The sequence below is a fragment of the Charadrius vociferus genome, unplaced genomic scaffold, assembly GCF_000708025.1.
Source record: "Charadrius vociferus isolate BGI_N301 unplaced genomic scaffold, ASM70802v2 scaffold300, whole genome shotgun sequence".
NCBI lineage: Eukaryota > Metazoa > Chordata > Aves > Charadriiformes > Charadriidae > Charadrius > Charadrius vociferus.
The window spans coordinates 234,638-257,248 of record NW_009646513.1 but is presented as its reverse complement, the minus strand read 5'-3'; the positions used below and the strand labels follow the sequence as shown (position 1 = coordinate 257,248).

At 37.1% G+C, this 22,611-nt stretch overlaps 1 protein-coding gene across 1 annotated transcript in view; it reads right to left on the bottom strand.

The window, feature by feature from the left end:
- EML5 (echinoderm microtubule associated protein like 5) overlaps nucleotides 1–22,611 on the bottom strand; it is a 133,789-nt gene that overhangs the window by 23,828 nt on the left and 87,350 nt on the right. Inside the window, exons 22-31 of the mRNA XM_009884597.1 lie at nucleotides 22,048–22,175; nucleotides 21,362–21,503; nucleotides 19,382–19,534; nucleotides 18,406–18,537; nucleotides 17,305–17,393; nucleotides 16,339–16,515; nucleotides 15,210–15,411; nucleotides 14,190–14,316; nucleotides 12,687–12,701; nucleotides 6,830–6,838 (exon numbers count right to left, since the gene is read on the bottom strand). Coding sequence (XP_009882899.1) covers nucleotides 6,830–6,838; nucleotides 12,687–12,701; nucleotides 14,190–14,316; nucleotides 15,210–15,411; nucleotides 16,339–16,515; nucleotides 17,305–17,393; nucleotides 18,406–18,537; nucleotides 19,382–19,534; nucleotides 21,362–21,503; nucleotides 22,048–22,175 — 1,174 coding nt within the window. The remainder of the gene's footprint in view (nucleotides 1–6,829; nucleotides 6,839–12,686; nucleotides 12,702–14,189; nucleotides 14,317–15,209; nucleotides 15,412–16,338; nucleotides 16,516–17,304; nucleotides 17,394–18,405; nucleotides 18,538–19,381; nucleotides 19,535–21,361; nucleotides 21,504–22,047; nucleotides 22,176–22,611) is intronic.

Genomic DNA, 22,611 nt, shown 5'->3' with positions numbered 1-22,611 from the left:
TCTTTCAGTCCTGCCTGAAATGCGACTGGTGGGAACGTACCCCCAGGTTTCATTCTCAAAGGTCCTCAGTTAGAGAGCTTCTTTTCCTCTCAGCTCTCCAGTTAGAAGGAATTCATATACACCTCGAGACAGAAGAGCAAAGCATTGGAATTTCTTTTTCAGTTATAGCCTGGACTTAGCTCACAGCCATTAGCATCCTGTCCTTAGTCTGTGAAGATGAAAAAGTAGTCTCCTAACTTTTGGAAAAGAGGAGAAAAGGCAAACCAAGCATGGTCTCAGCTGCCCTCATCATCTATACAAGCCAGTACAGGAATCCAGGAAACCTCTGTTTTCTGTCAGCAATCCCAACATCCAATTTCATGACCACTGTTGAATCACTACTGTCTCTCAACCAGCTCCTTCCAGGTCTTCTACTTGATGCGAATTTCCTAGCCTCCCCACCTATTTCCCAGTTCCTTTCTTCTCTTCTGTCCTACCACTGACCCCTAGCATCCTCTCGTCTAGCCTGTCATATTATAACAACAGTATCGCTAAGTACGATTAAAATTCTCACTTTTTAATTTTAAAAAATAAAGAAACTATATTTGTACTTATAAATTTCTAAATTATCAACAGAAAACACTCCCAATAGGTCACAATGTTGATCATACTAAATGTATACGGAGAGAGGTCATCTAAAGTTTTGCAGAAGAAAAACTCTTTGGCCATATTTATTCCCCACCTTCACAGTCAATGAGCAATTGCAGTTACAAATACACTGAGCAAGAAGTTCCATAGAGCCCTGCTTATCACTGTGCACCACTCAAACTGAATCAAATCCAATCAAGTAAAACTACTGAAATGCATGAACAAATATGGAAAGGCATAGATTCTGTATGGGGAATGGGCTTTCTGAAAGCACTTCAGCGACACAGAGAATAAAACCCTGCCATTATTCATTCAAGTAAATAAAGAGACAGAAAGAGAGAAACTAATACAGCCCAGGTCCAATAAAAATTTGCTGGGGGGTGGGAGGGGGGAATGTCACACAGCTTCATCAAACATCTGAGGTAAATTTCTCTCGTAAAGAACAACTTTTTCTTCCCCCCCCAGTATCTTTTTTGAAATAGTCACACTGACTTCCCAAAATATGAACAAATAAAGCTTTGTTTGGGTTTGGAGTGGGTTTGTTTTCTGTTTTGTTTTTAGGGGGTGGGTGGGGTTTTTTTTGGCATATAAATATAATACTGCTTAAAACTGAACAAATCCTAGTGCTTACAATCTCTGATGTTACATGGCAAAATAATAACCAGTTCTCTGCCTGTGCAATCAAAAATCTTTGAAGAATGAACAGGGTTGACAAGTTAAATGAATTGCACATATCCATGATTACACTTATCCTGTTACTCTATGCCTAAGAATTATAGTCACTGAAATATACCTAATACCTCATTTGTGTTACACGTTAATGATATTAACAACTACCAACCAATTTTTTTCCTACCTACAGTTTATAACTTTGAATTATAATAAAAACTCCTTAATTCCTTTTATACTATAATTGCTGCTTGTTTACTAGCTAACCAGGAGCACACTTCTAAATCCAAGAAATTCCTTAAAAAACACTTAGACAAAAGTGGTTCCTTAAAAAGCACTTACATAATGTTCACTTTAAATCCTTTTTTAAATTAAGCAAACACAACACATCCCTTTCTCTTTTTAGTTTAAAAAATCAGGATCGAAATCAGGAACAACACTGAAGTGCTGAAAATTGGAAGAATGTATACCAATGATTCTGTTGGTCCTAACTGTTAGGTCCCCCAAGAATCAGAGAGGAGGGGGAAAAAGAGGAACCTATAATAAATAGTATCAGTGTTCAAATAAATATTATCAATGTTCACTAGTTTTCCACTGTCACTTCTTCTCTCATCCCATGCAAGAGCTAGAAAATCAAACAGCAAGTACAGCGGGGAGCACTGCAGAAATCCGAGACAGGCACGCTGTTTGTTATGCATGCTGCTTCTACTGCCATGCTGAGGAACTCAAAAATGCTTCTAGAGAAAAAGAAATGCATCCATCAATAACATATTAAGGACTAAAAAGAATATCACAATGCCACCTTACTCGGCTGTGAAGCATCAACACCCAAGATACGATTGCCAGCCTACACACACACCAGCAGAAAAAAAATCCAAACCTTCTTGATGAAAGTAGAAAAAAATATACTCCTCTACAGTTCCAGAGAGCCTACCTAGCTGAGGGAGGAGCAGTATGCCAGACAGGGTCTCACGAGAGTGGAGTAGAGGGGGACAATCACCTCCCTCCACCTGATGGCCACACTTCTTTTGCATGCAGCCCAGGACACGGTTGGCTTTCTGGGCTGCATGCACACACTGACAGCTCATGTTGAGGTTCTCATCCATCAACACCCCCAAGTCCTCCTCAGGGCTGCTCTCAATCCATTCTCCGCCCAGCCTGTACTTTTGCTTGGGATTGCCCCTGCCCATGTGCAGAACCTTGCACTTGGCCTTGTTGAACTTCATGAGGTTGGCACAGGCCCACCTCTCAATGATCTTGTCAGCCACAGAGGTGAGACCGACCTGCCAGTAGTTCCTCAGCTCTTCCTTTTTTCCCTTTTAAAAAAAGGGGATTATGTTTCCCCTTTTCCAGTCAGTGAGAACTTCACCGGACTGCCACAACTTCTCAAATAGGGTGGATAGAGGCTTGGGAAGTTCATCCACCAGTTCCCTCAGGACCCACGGATGAATCTTGCCAGGTCCCATAGGCTTGTGCACCTTCAGGTTCCTCAGATGGTCTTGAAACTGGTCTTCTACATTGGGTCGTTCCTCATTCTCCCAGTCCCTGCCTTTGATTTCTGTGACTTGGGCAGTGTGACTAGAGCCATTGCCAGTGAAGATGGACGAAAAAAAGTCCTTGAGTACCTCAGACTTTGTCCATATCCCAGGTGACCAGGTCTCCTGTGTCCTTCTGGAGGGGGCCCACATTTTCCCTAGTCTTCCTTTTGTCGGTGACATGCCTACAGAAGCTCTTCTTGTTGCCCTTGACGTCCCTGGCCAGGTTTAATGAGGAGGATCTGCTCCATGATCTTGTCAGCCACAGAGGTGAGACCGACCTGCCAGTAGTTCCTCAGCTCTTCCTTTTTTCCCTTTTAAAAAAAGGGGATTATGTTTCCCCTTTTCCAGTCAGTGAGAACTTCACCGGACTGCCACAACTTCTCAAATAGGGTGGATAGAGGCTTGGGAAGTTCATCCACCAGTTCCCTCAGGACCCACGGATGAATCTTGCCAGGTCCCATAGGCTTGTGCACCTTCAGGTTCCTCAGATGGTCTTGAAACTGGTCTTCTACATTGGGTCGTTCCTCATTCTCCCAGTCCCTGCCTTTGATTTCTGTGACTTGGGCAGTGTGACTAGAGCCATTGCCAGTGAAGATGGACGAAAAAAAGTCCTTGAGTACCTCAGACTTTGTCCATATCCCAGGTGACCAGGTCTCCTGTGTCCTTCTGGAGGGGGCCCACATTTTCCCTAGTCTTCCTTTTGTCGGTGACATGCCTACAGAAGCTCTTCTTGTTGCCCTTGACGTCCCTGGCCAGGTTTAATGCTATCTGGGCTTTAGCTTTCCTAACCTGATCCCTGGCTGCTCAGACAATTTCTCTATATTTCTCCCAGGCTACCTGTCCTTGCTTCCACCCTCTGTAGGCTTCCTTTTTCTGTTTGAGGTTGTCCAGGAGTTCCTTGTTCATCCATGCAGGCCTCCTGGCATTTTTGCCTGACCTCCTCTTTTTTGGGATGCATATCAGTAAGCAATGCCGCTCTTCAAAAAAAATTAAACAAAAAAAACCATCCATGAAAAGTAGCACAAGAGCAAATAAAGATCAAAGACGGGATCCCAACGATGGGAGACTACTATGCATTACCACCAAAAAAATCCCACCTGATCTGAAGCAAAGTCCAAACTGTAGGGAACCGAGTCCATTTCTCTTAGGACAATTCCTAACAATCTATCCATAAAAACATTTCTATGCACATCTTGATTTAGGGCTTCTAAGAAGAAAAAAGGTATTCCCAGAAACACTATTATTTAGGAGGAACAGTGTACACTTATCAGTTGGCAGAGGCTAGTGCTGTTTGACTGTTGTTGCGAAGATACATAAAAATCAGAGACTTAGGGAGGACTGCATAGGTCAGAGGAGATTCAAGGAAATAAAAAGGATGCATCTAAAACAGCAGAGGAAACCCCTGTAATTACATATTTGAGGTAAAGAAAATGAAAAGTAGGTTCAACAAGTTCTTCCTTGGGGAAAAAACCAACCACCACCAAAACCAAAACCAAACACAAACAAACAAACGTAAAAACCCCAAACCACCAAAACCAAGCTAAGTAGCAGCAGGAAACTTGATGACCACAGGTCATCCAGACAGCTCTGGAGTAGAAGTGAGTGACAATACTGGTGCTGAGCAGGCAGGCGGCATGCAAGGGCTGTAGGCACCATCACTGGAGGTCAGTGCTGCTTTACAGATGGGAATAGGGAAAGATTGAGCAAAACCACCCAACCCACCCCCATCTCCCTCCAGAATGCTTCCAAATGTATTTTTAATTTCTGATTTGTCAGGGACAATTGAGCAACAATCATATTACTATTGCTCTAGGAATTGATAAAACACGGCATAAAAAGCCCTTCTTCCACTGTTCACCATCACATTTGACACAGAGCACTCAAGCCTCATTTCTTTCCTTCCCCCCGCCATCTCTTATTTAATTTATGACCCTGAAAGATAGAGGAAAAAGCAAGTTAGAGAAAAAAAAAAAAAAAACAGAAGAACTAAATAGAGCAGGAGAGCATATCTGAAGTTTCATGAAAGCAGTAAAAACTGAAAGGACATGGTTCTGACACAGATTGATGTTACTGGAACTGAACTGACTGGAAGTAAAGATTTCTCATCTGCTTGGATCTAGAATGGGACATTTTTATAACATTTGCTGTCTGCTAATGCCTTGTGATTAGAACGGGAGAAGAGGTAAAACAATCTCCCATTATACAACCACTTGAAAAGACTACCTATACTTAAAGGTGGTACAGATAAACAGATACAAATATAGGTTGATATCCATCCTTATCCAATCATTAGAGTACATTTACATTTTGTACATTACCATACCAAAGAATAAAGTGTAGGTACACTGGTCAATAAGACTTGACAATTTATACTTAGCTATATTATTTCACAAGTCACCTAGACTATTTATACAAGTATCCATCTGCAGAAGACAAACTCTATATTGATTCAGAGCAGTGGAACTGGAATGCAAATTACAAGCACGTTTTTGGTTTTTTTTCCCCCAATTAAGTTTCAAGATGACAACTTGTGCACTTAAAAACAGGAATGATGAAGGACACCAGAATACATTTTCCAAATGCTTTTTTTAAAGGTATGAAAGCTGAAGATATTTTTCATTTGCTATTTAATGTGCAGGGAAGTGACTAATGGCACATAAAACACAGTGGTCATTTACCTGCATGTATAACTGGCTGCATGCTCAAAAACTGTGTGCAAAAGATGGGAAGGAGAGCATGAATATTTTGGGGTGAATGCGCATATGGATGGGCTCAGTTTGAATATGCAGAAGGAGAGTTCCAGCCATCTATCACAGGGCAAATAAGTACCTCAAATTGGCACTTTATTTTCAACATGAAAATAGAATCAGTGTATGTGTTTTAATATTTCTTGTTATAAGACCATAAAAGAACTCTGAAGTAGCTTGTGAAACAAAGAAATCCCTTTTTCATGGTTTTAGATATAGTTTTAATATTATTGATACTGATACCCATGTTGTCTTATATGATGCTGTTTTATTTCACTCCCTACTTTTATTATCGATACTGCGTTTCTGAAGTTATTAACAGAAAAACAGTATGTCTTTTGTGGTTAATATAAACTGCCATCAATTCTTTGAGTTCCATGGTAACTTAAAGCAATGTCAATTGCAACACTTATTTCTGTTTTAAAAATCCAAGTGTTATTTTGGGCATGATTTCATAGAGCAAATTACAGCTGTGGGTACAATAGAAAAAATCCCTTCTTTTGAGGGTCACCACACCTGCACCTCGTACTTCGGGGGACTTGCAGAGAACTTAGCAGTTGATTTTGGACCAGCCTTCAGCATGAAGTGACTTTCACTGCCCTCCCCAAAAGGTGTTGGCAAGCATGAAGTAGAGAATTAATTTTAAAAGTAAGGAGGAGTTCTTTCCACTCACTCTTGGTAAGATTTTCAATGTCACTTGTGAAACGTTAGAGGGTTCTTCCATTAGAAGATAATGAAGCCTGACAGTTTATAAATACTGCTTCTTGACAAGGATTAGTCATAATTATTTTCATGTGTCCTATGAGTAGTAAGTGCCATTTTGTATGCACTGATGAGGATATAGGTAATCTAATACTTAAATTTAGCAACCTATACATCTTGACATGTCAGGTGAGACTGTCCCATCAAACGTAAACCAATCCGCTTCCGAGGTGGACAGCTGTCCACTAGGGACTGGAGAGAGTGCTGATCTCTGTATTTTAATAAATATTATTGAAAAATACTATTTGTAAAACATAGGCAAGTTTAATGCTCCATGTAGTTAATTTTATATTGGTAGATAAATATATACCTAGCTTATTGTATGGAACAGAACTACAATGAACATATATAAATTAAAAATTTGTAATACAGCAATATTCCTAGAGTGACAGGTGCACGGTATAGCACCCAACGTGACAGATGGCTTTTTAAGCAAAAAGGGAATGACAATAAAATATGGACTAGATAGCAAAATAAAAGCATTACCTGGAACCTCTTTTCAGCAGCAGGTAGGAAAAAGAAAAGGATTACTTATCCAAGTTTGGCTGAAAGCTAGGTGTCAGTGAATTCTTCATAGAAATAATTGGTATTGACTTTAAGGTTTGTTTACTTCTTTTTACAACAAGAGGATTATTCACAACTTCATAGGTTACTTAAATCTATTATTTGTACAGAAAACTTCTATTCACTTAAATGGGAGTTATGAACATGTGTTGGCATCAGAACATAATTCTTAGGAATGACTGCTACTGTAAATAGAGAAAGCAAGCAGAGGCAGACCCAAAACCCTCTGAAGTATATCAAGTGTTTAAAGAGTTGGCAAACACAACACCTGAATTACTCAAAGAAAGGTTGTGCGGGTTTAACTTTCCAAAATGAGCTGATGGACAGAACAGTCAATTCACTATTAAATACAGATGTTCAAGTTCATTCATAAAACCACATTTAGTTATACTAAAATACAATTATCTCAGCTAGTCAAAATGTGTGGGGTGCTGAGCACTGTTTTTTCATGATTATTTAATTCAGTTTATTTTGACTGAAGATATTTCAGCATCTGTTTCACAAATACGTTGAACTGGATGGGTTTTTGCAGTCGTGTATGACGCCTACTCCTATACTTTGACTAGCAAAAAATCATTATTAACCATCAGAATATATGGGCATGTGCAGATTATTTCCTAACATTTGTACTATGCACGGGCACTTTTTATTAGTCTGATTAGCAGGTATATTTCCTTTGTTTTGATTCGCTTTTCTTTTAAGAACTACCAAGCAATTCCACTGCACCAAGGACAGTAGTTATCAGTCTTTTTCACTTATAGGTGAAGCAAAAACATTTTTTCCCTCATCTGTTAGGGAAAACTTTCCAGAAAATTAAGAAAACAGTATTAACAACTTACAAATGGATTCCCCCCACCCCCACCCATGACAATAATCTGCTTTACTGAATCTCTTCTAATTAATTCTGACTTTATTCTGCAATGCAAGACTGCCAGTATTTCTTCATACAAGAAACAGCTAAACCTTTTCTCCCGATAAAATTCAAATGTATCTCGAACAGGTTTTACAGTCAATGACATGCAATTCTTCAAGGACTACAGAATTCAAATACCTTCAGATATTTTTCAGAGTAAGTGCTACACAGGGGAAATGAGAGTTTCTCCAAGAATGGAACACTCTTTTCTCTTACAATTTTCCTGAGTCCACCGAACCAAATGTTTATATAGTCAGAGGAAAATTTTTAGCTTTCATGTGGCAGTTTCAGTTCTTTAATCTCCAATTCTACCTTTTCAACCTCATGATTTAAGTATGGAACAGGATTTTCCACATGGACCACATGTGACATATCTAATTATTAGCTGGCAAATATTTATATAGAGAGAGATATGATCGGATGCCTAATTGGTACAAGGCAGATTTCATGAAAGGCTTTTGTGCTGTCCTCATCACTGAAATACACAAGACATTTGGCTGTATTCAACCGATCTAGAATACGCCTGTGTTTCAGTTATCCTTTTCTTGAGGTCTTTGACAAATGCGTATTGTTCAGGTAACTTCTTCGGTTCTCTTGATAAAGTCAGTCTACACAGATCATAGCCCAAAACCAAATATTCCAACCCTCATCACTGGGCCATGCAACAGTACCTCTAGACATTTCTTTCCTGGTTACATCTGATTATTTTAGCTGCACAAGGAATAAATTTTTTTTTCCTTGTATTCAATCCAGGATATTATTTGGTAAACCTCGGTACTTTGGTAATTGGTTTTTGATTTCCTCAAAGACATGAGTTTTAATTCAGCTTTGGAAGGAAAAAAATAATTACCTCACACTAGTAAAGGGAGACCATTCCTTTCCATAATGTTGTTCTTGTTAATTGATAGTGCTCAGAGACAGCACACAAGTAACTGATAATAATGAAATTCTTGCTTGTGAAGAATGAAATATCCAGAAATTTCAGGGTTTCCAATCTCAAGGTTAATGACCTACACTAATGTACATTCCCATGCGCAGAAACTGATTCACAGAAAGGTTAGCTTCAAAAAGTCCTACTTTCTCTCTAAAACTGTTTAAAAAGAAAGTTAACTTGAGATTTAAACTTTCCTGTAATCAAACTTATACTGCAAACAGGGTGAATAGAGAAAGGGAAGAAGCTGCTAATAAAAAGTACCTTGCTATAATTTTTCATTTTGGTTCCTGGCTTCTCCCCTCTCCCAAATCACACAAGTTGACAGAGCGAAAGGAGAGGATAAAGTTGTTTTTTTTACAAAGAACTTTGGAATTTGTGCTATTTACATTCATATCACATATCACTGGACCAGCAAGCAGAAAAATCTAATTGCATTCTCTTCATTTATCCAAAACATACGGAAGATGTTTGTATAAAATCTCCGAATTACTCTTTCAGTGGCAATTACAAGATGATAATTGTGAGGTTCAGGTAAAGGAAGTCTCATTTCAGTAGCTTCCTCCCTTTTCACCCCCTGGGAAGTACAATTTAGGTTTCTTTACTGTCTGTATCAGGTAAAAAAAAAAAGTTCTTCACTTCTGCATCAGTAAAGGACTAGTTTATAAATAGTTTGTTAGTACCCTTCCCATTATGAATATACAAGGATCTAAAATAGGTTATGTATTTTTGCATATGTCCTTACACACACACAATTTTGGAAGAAATTCTGCCATAATGCCTGGTTTTGAATTGCATCTGCAAGTAGATGCAGAGCATCTAAAGAATTCTGAAAATATATAAACCACCGGGATCTTCCCATACAAGAGATCTCAGCATGTGGATTGAGCAATGGTATGTATTAAGAAAACAGAATAGTGATGACTATGAGACATAAACTCTTTCAGGGGTTTTAGTTGCTTGCAAATCTTTAGTATGGTAAATTTATGATGAAAAATTAAACCAGAATTCCTGGTTGTTTAGTTTGAGATCTCTTGGTACAGCCATTCTTATCTCAGGTACATTAATCACAGCATCACCCCCTTGAAAGTGACAAATAGTGAACAGTGACAGTTTATCTTCTGCTGCTGAATATCCATAAAGCTATTACACAACCACATTAGACAAACAGTAGACATCTTTTCACATAAAAACATTATCTTTTAATATTATTACTCAGAAATTATAAATAACTCAAATTATAGACATAAGTTCTGCCTCACAGCCAATGCCATTTTGTATTTTCAATAGAAATTAAATATTCCAATGTCAATGGTATATTATGGTAATTTTACTACTAGAGAATAGCATATCATTAGCACAGATGGCATTAAACTACACTGCAAGCAGACCTTAAACCGACTGAATCTGAATGGAATCTTGAGTTTTAGCATCCGTAAATTTTTCAAAAAAGACGCCTGAAATTTAAGGCTTCAACATATTTCTATTCAGCATATCAACTTTCACAGCACTGGTATCTCTTATTTTCAAACTATACCTGTTTCTCTCTTATTTTTGTTTGAATACTGAACTGCTTAGATAAGATTGCTACAAAAAAAGTCCCACAAAAAGTGGGGAAAATCATGTTTGTCCTGAAGGAAAAAGTAAAGGCAGTGCTGCCTGTAAGTATGAGTTGATGCAACTCACATCTCAAGTTAATGTATTCACCATAAAAACGATTAAGACACAGAAATGTTCGCTGCACCTAGTAAAATTGTGCTGTTGTGAAGGGGAAAACAAATTTTTTCTTAACTTCTGCTATTGAAAGAAAAAAAATAATTTATGAGCAAAACCAGAAAATTGCAAGCAGGACTGATGGAGAGCAAAAATATTCTTTTGTTGAGATTCACGTTCTGGCAATTGCATTTACATTTTGAATTAAGGGTCCCTGGAATACACTTATTATGCTACACCAAAAGCCGAATCCCATGTTCCATACTTCACACAGAAGTTACCTACACACCAGACTGCAGTGTTTTGCAGCCTCTTTTGCCTGTTTCCCCTTTCTGACCCTAGGGATTTTTTCATTCCTTTCTGAAGAGCTTTAGCAAAAAGGAGTGACATCGTTTTGACCCACCAGGTGATGTGTATTTGAATTTTTGATAGACTAAATGGCCTAAAACTCTGATTTCCTATGTCATCCTACTACCTACAACATAAAAGGTGAGATCAGCTTAACCCTTCCAATAATATTAGAATCAAAATAACTTTAGTGAATCACTTTTTGGTACCCAGTTGAGTAATTTCTGACTCTAAATCCAGGCTGTGGTCTCAGACTACAACTCCTGGCCTCACAGATGTGCTTTTGTGAGACAGAAGTAAGAAACAGATTTCACATATGCTTCTTCCTTTAGTGTTCTCCTATTGTTTATCTCATTTAATACTCTGGATACTAAAAGTCATATATCTTCTACATAGAGAGAACTTCACTACTCAGCTAGAATTTATGAATTCCACTTCAGCTTCCAGGTCCAACAATCTTAAGTAGTAACTACATTTTTGGTATGGTCTTTGAAGTCTTTATACACAGCCTTAGCATTCAATTATCTGGTAGTATTTATCTCCATCTTCTCTCAAAGAGAATTAAACTCTTCCTACCTTCAATAGTAGAAGAGGTTCAGATACTTTCTGATAAAAATCTCCTTTATACACAAAGTCAAAATTACTTGAAAGACATTCTCAGAAGCACATTCTACACTGGTGTGTACTTGTGATCCTGAGAATACAAGGATTCCAATAAAGTGTTACTACAAGAAACACATCTCTTCTAATGTTTGGCAGTCAATGTAACAAGCCTACACACTAACATGGAATGTCACAGATGTACTACCCACACTCCAAGCAGTATACCCAAATACCCTGCAAATGAACAAAGAAGAAAAGTCTGTGTAAGTTATACACACTCTGTATAACTTGAACAGAAACACTGACTTCACAGATACACATTTTTTTAAAGCCTAAAACCAGAATTAATTTGATAAAGGTTGCTAGTGGTTTGATTTAAAATTTAGATGAAGACAGTGGCTTTCGTGATTACGTCAAGTTGTCTACAGAAGGATACACAGAGGTTAGCACAATTCTATTGCCTGTCACCACAGACCTGTGATTTCATTGTGGAAACATGGTCCAGGTAGGCATGAGAGAGGTTCTCCTTTCTTAACCAGTGTAGGTCCAAGCATCCTGGCAGCTGCCTACAACTGAAAGGTGGCCTACAGCCCAAGGATTTGTTGTGCTACAAATAATGTAAGAGCACAGTTTTGAGTATGCATATATTCTAAGGAGTATGTGAAAAAACTCATTACCTAATGCCGACACCTAAGCTAGTGACTCTGCACGTCATATGAATGTTAGGTGGATCTACCAGCTCAGATCCTTAAGTAGTATAGGTGCATTGGTAAAATGCTCCAGCCAAGTCAGTAACGCTTCTCGTCCCTGAAGCTTTATCAGCTCCAACGCAGTGGTGCAGACGTAGTGATACTCCTTGTAAAGCCAGTTCAGGCATCTCTGCAACACGCTCCCTGCGCTTTTTATTCCATCTTGGACCTCTACACCAACACTGTGATATAGTCTTTCAGAAGTCCACATGAAGCTGGGCAAGCTCTCTGACTATAGCTACGTAAGTTAAGCTGTTCCTTAGTCACTCCAAAGTATTGAGGAAAAGAAGATGAGGTTTGATCACCACCTCCTAAATACTCTATTTCGCACCCACTCGTATCTACTCAGACTGGGAACTGGGCTTATTCATTGTCCCATATCCCTTTTCTAACCATTAACAAGTTACTATTTAATAGCAAAGAGTTAAAGTCTTCACTTCTATTTCAAAGTATAACTACGTTCCCAAGCAGCTTAAGTTATTAAAATGTGTTTCCTCCTGGACTTTGTATAAATGAACTTACCTCACTACCCCCTGCCTTCATAGGAAGCAATAGGGAAATAAAAAAATTAAAATTAGTATCTATAAAAGCGGACTTACTAAAACGTTTACCCACCTTACACAATATTAGCAAGAACAGAAGTTAAAATGTGCTATAGTAACCATATTCTGGTTTTATTCTTCACATAAATTTTTCTTTGAAAACTTTTAAACAATGTGGGCAATGGAATTACTTCCTGAACTTTAACGCATTCTGAGTCAGAACCTAGTTTCCAGAAGCCATTATTGAAAGAAATAAAAGAAGTTTACAATTTAATAAAAAAAAAAAAATCTTTAATCTCAGCTTTCATAAGGAGAGTAAATGCAAATCAAAAATGTTGATGCCATGCACATAATTTCTTTTTTATTTCCACACCAAATACATCCAATTAATAAATGCAAGACAGGGAGCCACAGCTTTACATGCGGGCATCCACTCTCTCCTTCAGCAACACACTTAAAACCAAAAGATGACACCAAAACTCCCACAAATGTCAGGCTGCATTTCTCAACAAGGGCATCACATATCTGTCAGCTTCACTGCAGAAAGAGGCATGTGCACCGTAACAGAACTCCTCACATTCCTGGAGGAAGTTTCCAATCTGCTATTTCTCTAGATCCTTACACCTAATTAAACTGTGTTGTGTTTTCCTCTCTTCCCTCTCTTTAATACTAGTGTTCCTCAATTGCCACTGTACTGTGTTAGGAATACCTCTTTCCTTTTTCCTCACATACACTGTCCACATCTATTTTGATGACAACAAACAACAACTCTCAGGGTCCTGTGCTCAGTTGCAGATTTGACAACAGATTATGTTCTAGTGATCATAAATTCTTTTTCTTATTTCACGACTACTTTACCTGCTGGTCTTATTCTACTCCGCTCCCTACCCCCTTCTCCTCTAAAGCATATGATAGTGAACCAAGCTGTACAAGTAACACTGCAAAGCAATCAACTTCAATTTATTTTCCAAGACTCACTAATAGAAACTGCAGAACCACTGTGGACAGAATTTTTCAAAGAAAGGTAAAAATTATCTGCAGGCAGAAACAATGTGAGGAGCAATTACAGCTGAATCAGTCAGATTAGTTTGTTGGAAAAAAAAATTGAGAGCTGTCTTCCAATAAAACAATTGCACAGGTTCATGTCTATAACGACATCACTAGACACCACTCGGTATTTACGTTTCAAAAAGAACATCTTATCAAACACCAGCAAATAACTCAATTACCTCAAGAAACTCCCCAAACATACTAATATACATACATCATATGGAGTCTTTTGTGCTCTCTGAAAAAGAGATACAGCCTAGTCCTCACCAAAACTTTTCTTAAGTTGGTGTGGTCTTTTTTTCTCCAAAGAAATACTTCCACTCTTTTTATACATACCCTTTTAAGTTGTATATATATTCCAATATAATTATGTTTTACTATTAATCATCTTTTCAGATTGCTTTCTTGGCTAGAATTGTAATTTAGCTATTACCTTTCATCTAAGGTTGGCTCCTTTTGTTGCAGATGAGGCTTAATTCCAAACATTGGTCTAATGTTTGTTGATAAGGCTTTGATGGTGTAATTAATTTCATTTTCCCTTGTCACATCACTGTCATAACCTAACAAAATGAGAGTGCACAGTATTAAGACAAAATAAGATACCAGAAAAAAAAGAAATCATAATTTGTGCAGGTTTCAACAATGTACTGTACTACAAGAACAATTATACCATGTATTATCAGTAACATAAATACACAACAGAAAGAAAGTGGCTGGGAATCATGAACATTGTTAATACAAGACGTTCTCAGAAAAAAGTCTCTATAATATCTTTGTGGAAAAAATGATTAACAAAGATTCAAGGGACATTCAAAGCTGTCCCATTTCTGCTTGGTTGGCCTTACCTCAGGGTCACTTACAAAGGACCTCACTATGTGATACCTGCTGCTAAGTTCATAGAATCATAGAATACCAGGTTGGAAGGGACCTCAAGGATCATCTGGTCCAACCTTTCTTGGCAAAAGCACAGGGAACTGGGGTTGTTTAGCCTGGAGAAGAGGAGGCTGATGGGAGACCTTATCACCCTCTACAACTACATGAAAGGAGGTTGTAGAGAGGTGGGGACTGACCTCTTCTACCTGGTGACAAGTGGTAGGACGAGAGGAAATGGGTTCAAGTTATGTCAGGGGAGGTTTAGATTGGATATTAGGAAACATTTTTCACTGAAAGGTTTATTAGACATTGGAATAGGCTGCCCAGGGAGGTGGTGGATTCGCCATCCCTGGAGGTGTTTAAAAAAAGGGTAGATGTGGTACTTGGGGACATGGTTTAGAAGTGGTTTAGTCAGGGTAGGTTGATGGTTGGACTTGATGATCTTAAAGGTCCCTTCCAACCTTAGCAGTTCTATGATTCTATGATATATAAAATTTGATTATTTCTAAGTTAGCAGTTTTCCATTAATAAAGTCTTCTTGGGATAGCATAATCCAGCTAGCTTTATAATTATTACTGACCTCCATCTTCTTCAGAATCTAGATCAGACTCTTCACTGTCACATTGCCTGCTATCCCGATGTCCTTCCATCTCGTAAGTCCACAGCATTAAAGAGGTGTCTGCTCCTCCAACAGTGACCAACAAACTGTCATCATAGGTCCAACGGACATTTGTTACATGGGTACTGTGAGCAACATACCTCTTAAATTTTCCAAACTTTCCCTAAAGAGGGAGAAGAATAGGCATAAATCCAATTTAACCAGTCTGCTAGATAAGACTGAAATGAGTTGCAAGTACACAACATGTTCTTAACTTCTTCACAGTTTATGCTTCAGCGGTTTTGCATTTGTATGTAGGACACAATTTGCCAAGTTCCTCTCCTATAGCAACTTCACGAAAAGTTAACCAGATTTCCATACCTAGCATGCAAGATTTTGTTTATAAACAGATTCTAGCAATAAATGCTGGATCATTTTTCCTAAGAGAGAAAATAATCTAATAAAGAATAAAATGCACATAGAATACTTGGAGTCAGTAACTTGTGCATTACCATCCCCAGCATGACAAAATATTAAAAATTGAAGAAATATTTACTGATAAACAACAGGAAACTAAAAAGGTTCTAGAAGAGCAGTAAAAATATAATATACTTCTGGAATGGCTTTTGTATGATGCTTGATTAAATAATATTAAAGCTCTTCATCTTAGAGAAAAATGACTGAGGTTGGACAGAATGAAGGCCTATAAAATCATGAGTGAAATGAACGTGAAGAAGAAATGTTCATTGTCTTCCAAAACAAAAACTTAAGGGGCTAAAGATGACACTGATAAAAACCATACCGAGGATATTAATGCCTAAGATATTATTAGACGGTGCCCGACCCATTCCTATTCTTACAGTTTTTTCCTATGCATTTGCACTGTCAGTGATAGGACACTACATGAGATGGCTCTTTATTCTAACCTGGAACGGTCATTCTTCCTAGCTGGAAGTTTAATGCATTGCAAATTGCAGTGTAACATTAAATGCTTTCTTTGATCATAAGGACAAAAGTATAAAAGCTCTATTTTCTTCTGACTGATCAATTTTTACAGTTGTGAAAAGGCAGTTTTATTAATCTTCTCCATGAACAGCTGAAAATTACTTACTTTAGCAGGGTATCGAAACAGTTTCACAAATCCAAAATCATCTCCTGTGGCTAATACTTTACTATCACTAGTGAGGCATGAAGCAGTTACATCTGTGACTTCACCAATTATTGGCCAGATTCCTTCACAGCAAGAGCCCAAAACACTTGTCCATGATGCCCAGCCAATCTTTTCTACCTACAAAAACAACCTGTTTGAGACAGAGAATGCTTCTTCCCAGGCAGTTTTCTTCCATATCTGATTTCAAGAAAAAGTCCTTGCACTGAAATGTAAGTCACATCTAAAAGATAATATTTTTACATATTAATCACTTATTTTCTGACTATTCAGGATTTCATTTGAGACCCTTAATTTTACCTTTATTAACTTCCAGTTCCAAACCCTCTAGAAGTATTTTAAAAATGCTGACCTTACCCGCCCTTCCAGGCTAGAGAAAACAAATTACATTTTTCAACACTGCCTTTCAATCTTATAGAAAATATTATTCAGAAATTACCCATTTTCTCCCCTATGACTATGTTGTACATCTGAGAAAACAAATCAATATTATAGCTACAAAATACTACACTTGACTATGTATATTATATATACTATATTGCATTGTTATCTAAAGATAGACTGAGGTGTCCCACAGCAAGTTTCGGGCTAAGTAATCTGCAATAGGTTTTCAAAGGTGTTTAGGTATCAAAAGATGCACACAGAAGTCCAGTGAGATTTTCATAAGTGCATGAGTCAACCAAATGTCCATTTCTTAACAGAGGAGACAAATATGATACCCATTATGTATTTTATCATTCTGATTAACTACTGGAACAGGCTGCAAAAAAGGATAAAGGATAGCAAATGCCTGAACAGAAGCTTTTTCAACAGACCAGTTAAAATCATAGTTTTATACATCATTCCCTCTTACATGGTATAGACAGTTGTAATTTGCGAACAAATTAAGAAGGCAGTCTATTTCCTCACCTCCAAACTAGGAATTGTCTGTTTTTTCCCACGAGGAGCTTCAAAAAACAACTGTTCTTTAGCACCAGTGTTGACTTGCAAGAGCTTCCCTATAAAACATGTTACATATTGTATATTAACGTGAAATAGAAGAACCCATTAAAAAAAAAAACAAAAAACCACCTTATTTTGGAATTTTTGTGGCTAACAGCATTACACAAATTATTTGTTTCCATCGGAAAAAGCTGCATACATAAACAGTGGATCTGGAAGTACAGGCTTCTGAAGATCTGAGTCCTTTGACCCTTTAAATTCACAGTCCTTCCTCCTTTCTTTGAAAACTGTAATAACGCATTACTTTTCTCTCCTGTTTATGGTTGTCCCATCAGATGGTAGACAATATGTACTGGGTCTAATTCAGAGCTTGTTTGTGACAACTGGCTGACCAGTACGCGTGTGCACGTGGGATTGAGAAGCACATATGCTGACTGGCCAAATGCTGCTTCCAAGCAGCTAACTTCTGTTTGCCTTTATGCTACTTCATTTCTAAGGGAAATTCTCATTATTTTTTCTGTTCTCTTCCTGTTTTCAAAATTCTCAGATGAAGCTAACTTATAACCATCTTTCAAATTAAATTTGACTGTTTCAGAAGTGATTATGTAGAGGAATAAGAGCAGGAACTAAGAGATTGCACAATCGCACTGACTTGTTTTTTTGTATGGAACGGGACTAAACTTATTGTTTAAATTAATCATGTATTGAGACTCAAGAAGACAAGGAAAGTCAGTCTTTCTGCTATTTTTCACAACAAGAATACATATTGCTGAGCTACATATGCAACTGCATTATGCAGTACTTTATTCAAGAAGTACAAGTCAAACAATAAACACAGATTAAAAAAAAGACCCAAACCAACCAAACTATAGAGACAATCTATTTTACTTCAAATGGCACAAATTCTAAATATATAAATGGTAGTAAAATTCATTTATTCAGATGCAGTAAGCAACCAAAGAAACAGATCTGTCAGTGATACCATAAATTCATACTGTAGATTCATACTGTATTTAGTCTAAAATGTAATCAATCTTCCAGTAGATTTTTAGCATGAATGCTGCTTACCTCTTATGTCCCAGTCCATGTGTGTGATATAGCTGGAGGCTCCCTTGCAGATTCCTACTCGTTTACTGCTCATTACATTGTAAATATCTACAAAGTTGTCACAGGATGCCACAGCTAAGTACTTCCCAGCTCCTAAAGCACATCAGTAGAAACACAAGACATTTTCAAAAACTGTAGTGCTTTGTATATTAAATGCAAGTGCATTCTGGAATTTAGCTATATGCAACTCAGATTTCTATGAAATGAGCTTGCTAATTTACACACAGTCCCCGACAGGCTAATGTTCATATCACATAATCAGTATAAAAAATACAACCATTACATCATTACATCTTCAAACAATAAAAACTATTTGATGAAATTTTAAACATTTATTGCACTCAGAGAGTGCTAAGGCTTAGGTAACCAGAAAGTGATGTTGCACGAGAACTGGTATCAGTAATTTACATAAAATTTCTCCTACAGCAGAGTATTTCCACTGTAGTAGCATTACTAGTTTAGACTAGCCTGAGCTTCTACATAAGAGCTGTGTTTGGAAAAAAAAAAACCCTAACCTCACTGGGAGTGCTAAGCACTGTAGGGAGAAAAAGGAGCAAAAAAGAAGACGCCAGAACTTTCCGACGCATTACTTTCAAGCCTTCTCATTAGCTAACAGTAACTTCAGTGAAGAGCCAAACCTATGCAGCTCATAAAGTGGAACCCTAGGGACCTAGGGAAGCTACTGGATGTTCATGACTTAAAATTGACTGTTGCATTCAGCAGGTTACTATGAGCAAACCTATTCCAATAATCTCATCCTTAAATGAGCAACATAAGACTTCACACCCAAGATTTTTCAAAATGTTAATATTAGTCTTGCTGACTTATTTGTTACACATAAAAGAGCACTACAAATCTCTACTATTTCTATCTTTTAAAGGTTATAAAGCTTGCTTGAACAACCTTGATATAAAAATCTTCATTTTCAATCACTTACCAGGAGAAAATCGGATCTCTGAAATAACATCTTTCCTGTGCTGGAAAGAGACTAGATCCTCCAGGGTATCTGCATTAACTATCAAAAAACTTCCATCATTGAGACCGACGGCTAATGCTTTTCCATCGGGAGAAAAACAGCAACATCTACCTCCTATGAGGAATACAGAAATGGCATTCAGGTACATTTACAGTGCACAATCCCTCTTTTAGATTTATTTTTCCAGTAGTAAAGGAAAGCTATTCTTATAGTATATAGTCCAATGAAATTTTTTAGATGCTGCCAAAATAATTTCCAAGCTCTCTATCTACGATAGCAGACAGAAGCTATTAACAAATCAACAAGTACACAATGCCAGAATCTTAGATTACATTTATTTTCATATTAATTGACATATGTTCTACATTAGCAACACAGACTAATCACTATTGTCTATATATATTTTTAATTTGTTCTCCTTAGTATGTGGTGCCAGTTGTTTGTTACCATTTGTTCTGGTAAGGAGAACACAGCAAGAAAAGACCTTCTGGACTCACAAAATCCAGTCGTTTGCTATCATGGTCACTATGTCATATAATCCTTTTAATAAACATGTCAAGTTTCATTTCAAAACCAGTTTAATTTCCAATCCAAATTTACTGATGGTCAGCTTATGTAGATTTGTTTCCATGCCAGGATTTTCCATTAGCATAAATATTTTTCCCTACTATTTGTTCCTCTGATTAACTTGTAGACAGTAATCCTTTATTTAGGTGACTTCATCACAAAGCTTCTCATTCATTATACTGCAGCTCCTCTTTCTCCACACTCAACTTTCAGTTCAATTTCATTCAGCTGAACACAGATGAGAAGTGTACACCAAAATTCTGATTAGTCTGTTGCAAATTACATGCATACCTGATTATACCTCTAGTTGGAACCAGATGATCTTTAAGGTGTCTTATAACCTAAACCATCCTATGATTCTGTGATGACATCCTGGGAAAAATACCTCATTATCACACATAATTGTCATCCTGTGATCAGCTAGAACACCCAGAGCCTTCTGCTCCTCAGTTACTCCTCAACTACACAGATGTTTTTCGTACGGTCAGAGAGTCTTGCCTATTTTGATTACCAACTATTATCCCATTTCCATTACTGCCATCTGCAGAAGTATCCAGCTTTTTCTGTAGGGTACACGGGTGCTTCTTAAGATTGCCAAAGCCTCTCAAAATATGTCTCATCAGCAAATTAAGTCATCGCATTCCTTATTCTTCTGCCAAAACTACTCTTAAAACTATTAAGAAATTGAGCAGACCACAAACTTGAAACTTTCTTGTTTAATATCTGCTTGAGCCACCTCATGACTCTTCTTACATTTACTTTATCAATCCAAATCATCTTCAACTAAGCTTCCTATAAGGTTTGGATCAAAATGCTTTACCGAACACCAAACAGATAAAGCCTATTGTGTCCCCTTGTCTGGTCTAACACTAAAAAAAAGTCTACTTATATGATGTTCATTAAAACAGATTTTCCACCTGTCAAAATAGAACTTAGTTATACAGTATACAATAAGTAACAATTTTATAACTGTTCTCTTTCCTTGACATTCCAGATTCTTCTAAGGTTCACAAAGAAGAATTCAACCTTACATCTAAGATTTCTTCCAAAAATTTGTAGATTCAAAGTCCTCCACTGTTCAAAAAAGCTTGCAATACTATGAGCAACATGACTGATTTATGTAATTGGCTCAGCCTTTATTGTAATTTCACTGATTTAAGTAAGTTACCATTGCAAATAATCTTAAGAATGTTATTGCCAGAAATCTTTTGTACAGATTCATTAGCTTAAGGACTACATACCTTGTGAACATTGCACCGATAAAATAATTTGAGGAAAGGAAGGAGTTTATTCAGTCTTGCTTTTGAAAGAGTCATAATGCTAGTAAGTATCAACTGAATTCAGTTAAATATTTTTTCATACTAAGCATCTTACCCTTCTTCAGTTTGCGAACAGCTAACATACAATGGCTAGGAGATAAATCCCATATTCTTAAGGTTTTGTCATCACTTACAGTGGCACAAATAGGTAAATGAGGATGAGTAGCTAGACCCCAAACTTCCCCCTCCATGTGACCCTGAAAAAACACAATGAATCAGATGACTTTGTATTTTAACTGCAATGTGAAATAATACATTTAACAAGTCTAAAAATAAACAGAGTGAGAACATGCATATTGTTAGAGAATAATAATATCTCAATAGAAAGACAGAACACCTGAAAAAAACCCTCACCCTGCTGCATACAAATAAAAGCACAAATTATAGTATTTATTACTAGAGAAAACTTTTCATTGAGAAATAATCCTCACATATATCTGTGTCAATGACATAGACGCACTTTTTTACTTTTTTCTTTTTTCTTTTTTTTTAAAACAGAAATATGATCTTGGTCCGTTAGAAAGGATGAACTTGATGAACAAATTAGTACATGAAATAATGTGATCTGTTTGGCTCAATAAAGAGTCATAATAGTCTAGCCTAGCCTTAAAAATCTATGAAGTGATAATAACTCAGTAACCTAACTTGAAATTACACTGCTTGTTATTTCACAACAGTCTTTACTTGAAAAATAAAATAGTGGGTTTGGTATGGAATATTTGACTGATATTTAGCATGTACCTGAACCAGCAGAGTTATTGGTCCACTTTTATCCACCTCCAATATTTCACCATTCTTTGTGCCCACTAAAATATGACCATGTCCTAAAGATATGGCACGTATAGAAGGATTATCTTCTAAGAGGAGACCTAGAACGTAAAATGTTAGAAAGCAGATTCTCAAGTGTGCCTTAAAGAGGATTTTTCACACATATGCACATTCCATTCTCACTGCAGAAAAAGATACTCAGTAGTAAACAAGGAAAAACATATTCCTGCATGGAAGAACTTATATATTTGAATTCATTTGGGAGTATTTAGCAATTACCCAACTGACATTAGTCTTTCTTCTCAACTGAATATCTCTGAAGTTTAATCAGCCTGACCTACTGACAATCTTGGTGAAAAAAAGTGCAAAAAGTATCAACTATACTACTATATTGCTACCATTTATGGTACCTTCCAATCTAGCTTTTTATTAAACAGATGTAAGAATGAGATACTCTGTAGTAGAGCGTTTTAGTTAATGGGTATTTTAATTTATGATTTTTGAAAATCAAACCACATACATTAGAATAAAGCAAAT